Source organism: Muntiacus reevesi, chromosome 9, assembly GCF_963930625.1.
Source record: "Muntiacus reevesi chromosome 9, mMunRee1.1, whole genome shotgun sequence".
In the NCBI taxonomy this organism is placed as follows: domain Eukaryota; kingdom Metazoa; phylum Chordata; class Mammalia; order Artiodactyla; family Cervidae; genus Muntiacus; species Muntiacus reevesi.
In genome coordinates this window covers 14,194,981-14,199,148 of record NC_089257.1, presented here as the reverse complement: position 1 = coordinate 14,199,148, position 4,168 = coordinate 14,194,981, and the positions used below count along the sequence as shown (strand labels likewise).

At 38.3% G+C, this 4,168-nt stretch overlaps 1 protein-coding gene across 1 annotated transcript; it reads left to right on the top strand.

Moving 5' to 3' along the window:
* Positions 1 to 728: 728 nt before the first annotated feature.
* Positions 729 to 1,658, top strand: LOC136175723 (olfactory receptor 4A47-like). The gene has a single exon (XM_065945964.1). The coding sequence runs from the start codon at positions 729 to 731 to the stop codon at positions 1,656 to 1,658; it is 930 nt and encodes a 309-aa protein (XP_065802036.1).
* Positions 1,659 to 4,168: the final 2,510 nt, after the last annotated feature.

Genomic DNA, 4,168 nt, shown 5'->3' with positions numbered 1-4,168 from the left:
GGTTAGATCCCTGGATTGGGAAGATCCTTTGGTGGAAATGGCAACCACCCTGGTATTCTTGCCTGGGAAAGCCCACGCATGGCACATATCTACGCTTGAGAATTTGAGGAGAGTTAGGGACTGGGGACTCAGTTTAGATTGTTGCAGTGCTTACTGGTCAGGAAAAGGGAAGTGTCCACCTGAAGACCTAAGAAGTGTCAGTGCAGTTTGAGACACTTCAGGACAGCGAACTTCTACTTATTGTTTGATCTACTCATACTGATTATGTAAATTACCTTAAGCGGGTCTCAAGTATTGTACTTTTGTGACCTTATAAATGGTGCACCTCTTCATGAACTTCCCTTCCATCTTTTTTATTCTTGCATTTTTAAAAACTCAGCTTCAGCATTGCTTCTACTGGTAAGCCTTCCTCTGATTCTAGTTTGAGAAACTCCTACTGTGACTCTTAGCCCTGTATTGATACTCATTTAATGACATCTATTACCTGGGTCTGGAATTGCCTGATTCCTCATTATGTGTCTAGCACTAGAGTGAAGGGAACTATGCCTTATTCAACTTGGTAATAAAAATGTCCATGACATATTGGACACAAATAGATGCTCTGTGCATATCTTCTAATGAATGGATACATAAAAACAAACATTGAAGTGTTTTCTGTCTTTAAGTGTTTTCCCCTTCATTTTGGAGGTAAACTACTCAGATGTGAAGTCAGCTTCTGTACAGACGAAATGGAAGCAAGGAGCAATGTGACTCACTTTGTCCTCCTGGGCCTCACACAGAATCCAAAGGAGCAGAAAGTCCTTTCTCTTATGTTCTTGCTCTTCTATATTTTGACTGTGGTGGGAAACCTGCTCATTGTTGTGACTGTAACTGTTAGTAAGACCCTGAACTCACCAATGTACTTTTTTCTTGCTAGCTTATCATTTATGGATATCACTTATTCCTCTTCTATTACTCCCAGGTTGATTTCATACTTGTTCTTCGGGGAAAAAATCATAACCTTTGAATCTTGCATGACCCAGCTGTTTACAGAGCACTTTTTTGCTGGATCCGGGGTCTTCCTTCTGCTGGTGATGGCCTATGACCGCTATGTGGCCATCTGTAAGCCCTTGCATTATCTGGTGATCATGAGGCACAGGGTGTGTGTTTTACTGCTGGTGGTGTCCTGGGTTGGAGGTTTTCTACACTCAGTAATTCAACTTGGCACTATTTACGGGCTCCCATTCTGTGGCCCCAATGTCATTGATCACTATATGTGTGACATGTTCCCATTATTAAAACTCGTCTGTACTGACACCTATGTCACTGGCGTCTTAGTTGTGGCCAATGGAGGACTGATCTGCACTCTTGGGTTTCTGCTCTTACTTGTCTCCTATGGGGTCATCCTGCACTCTCTGAAGAACCTGAGTCAGGAAGGGAGGCGGAAAGCCCTCCAGACCTGTGGTTCTCACATCACTGTGGTTGTCTGCTTTTTTGTTCCCTGTATTTTCATAAACACAAGACCTGCTAAGACCTTCCCCATTGACAAATTATTGAGTGTGTTCTATACAGTCATCAGTCCCATGCTGAACCCATTAATCTACAGTCTAAGAAATTCTGAGTTGACTAATGCTATGAAGAAGCTCTGGAGAAGAAACATCATATCTCATATTAAATAAGTACATCATCCACCATGACGGGAGTCATTCGACATCAGGGTCCATTTCCTTACAATGCAGAAGTCATTTTAAAATTTGATTCTGATTTCTCTTTTTTGCAAAAACTTTTCTATAGTTATAATTAAAGATAGTTATACAACTGTGCTGTTAAAACAGTTTTCCTCTGTACTACAGTATAAAGCCTATAAATACCTATTTATCACTGTAGCTAGCAAGGTTTAATGCCTATTCAGCAAGATATTAATAATATATAATTAATTTGCAAGGTTATGATTATATAGTTACACTGATTTTAGAACATTTATGCTTTTATCTTTTTTACTCTTTTTGAGACACAGAGTAATTTTTATTTAGATTCTTGTCATTTAAGTAAACTCATTTATTTATATAACTTAAAATTGTTATTTTATATAGATTATCTTCTTTGCTATGTTTCCATCACATTATGCCCCCAAATTTTAACTTAAATATTTTGCTGTTTACAAGAAAATTTGAAGTAAAATAGAGATTATTTAACAGCCTATATGAGAACCAATCAATATAGGATTGAAAGAAAGTGAAAATTGCTTAGTCGTGACCGACTCATTGCAGCACCATGGACTGTATAGTCCATGGAATTCTCCAGGCCAAAATATTGGAGTGGGTAGCTTTTCCCTTCTCCAGGGGATCTTCCCAACAAGGAGATGAACCCAGGTCTCCTGCATTGCAGGCAGATTCTTCACCAGCTGAGACACAAGTGTAGCCCAAGAATACTGGAGTGGGTATCCTATCCCTTCTACAGCGGATCTTCCCACCCCAGGAGTTGAATCGAGGTCTCCTACATTGCAGGTGGATTCTTTAACAACTGACCTATCCATGAAGCCCTAACAATATAGGATTAAGTCTCAAATAAATTTCCAAATTTCCTATTTTTTTCTCAGCATTTTCTGGTCTTCATAAATGTAACCCTTAATTTTGTTTCTTAATTTTCATTTGACAATAATCTTTGCAAATGCAAATGTGTTTAACATATGGATATTTGTTACTCTCTCTATATATCATCCTTGCTTTTACTATGCAATGTCTTGAAAAAATGTTTTTGTAGGAGTTCATATATATCTCATAACCTTTCTTATGCTGCACAATACTCCTCATAATTTTACACTAAAATTAATATGTCCATTTCTCTTCATGTGGCTGCTAAATTTTTCTATGACAAATAATTTTCCAATGAACATATGGTTTTGAGCATGTACAAATCTAGCTCATAGGCATAGAACTGTAGCTATGATATTTGAATCAGTGGTAGAGTAGTACATGAATTTAGAGTGCTGACATTGATAGATATTGCAAACTACCGTTCTTGAGATTGTCCTAAGAGCTATTATCCTGTACACTGTCTATGAGAAGTCTTCTGTCCACCTCCTCAAGACCAGTCCCTGATAAATGTTTATGATAACTGATTAAAGTTCATTTTACATTTTAACCACTACCCTTTTGATATAATTGAGTTTGGATATTTTTCCATATGTTTTGTTTGATTTGTATTTTTTCTTTTTTTTTGATTCTGAAGCTGAAGTTCCAATACTTTTGGCCACTTGCTACGAAGAACCCACTCACCAGAGTGTGTTATTAATTTTTGAGTTTTGATATTGAAATTCCAACTAGCAATGTTAATTTATGTACTTAAACAATAATTGTAGTATATAGTGGAACTATGAACTTCCCTGATGGCTCAGCAGGTAAAGAACTCTGCCTGCAATGCAGGAAACACAGGAGATGTGGATTCCATCCCTGGGTTTGGAAGATCCCTTGGAGGAGGGCATGGCAACCCACTACAGTGCTCTTGCCTGGAAAATCCCATGGACAGACGAGCTTCATGGGATACAGTCCATGAGGTCACAAAGAATTGGACATGACTGAGTGAGCAACCAGCACGCACACAATGGAAGTATGTGTAACTTTGTTCTGCATTTTCCAAGTCTCCTGTAAATGTGTTATCTTACTTTCCTAATTTAAAAAATAAAATAGAAGGAAGAAAAAAAGATCTTTTTACCATTGAATATGTAACTAATATTTTCTGGTTATATGTTTTTACCTTTTTAAACTACTTGCAGTATTTTGATGAAAGTGAAAGAGGAGAGTGAAAAAGCCAATGCTATCTCAAAATGCATGTTGTGGGTTAGGGGCCTGTTGCAACTCTCTCAATTTTCAGGCATTTCCTTTCTCTATTTAGGAACTTGCTAAAGGTCTGTATAGTCAAGGCTGCGGTTTTTCCAGTGGTCATATATGGATGTGAGAGCTGGACTGTGAAGAAAGCTGACAGCCAAAGAATTGATGCTTTTGAACTGTGGTGTTGGAGAAGACTCTTGAGAGTCCCTTGGACTGCAAGGAGATCCAGCAAGTCCATCCTAAAGGAGATCAGTCCTGGGTGTTCATTGGAAGGACTGATGCTGAAGCTGAAACTCTAGTACTTTGGCCATCTCATGTGAAGAGTTGACTCATTGGAAAAGACCCTGATGCTGGGAGGG

What these genes read in the sequence shown, in the direction of transcription:
- LOC136175723 (XM_065945964.1), top strand. Translation starts at nt 729, where the DNA reads ATGGAAGCAAGGAGCAATGTGACTCACTTTGTCCTCCTGGGCCTCACA.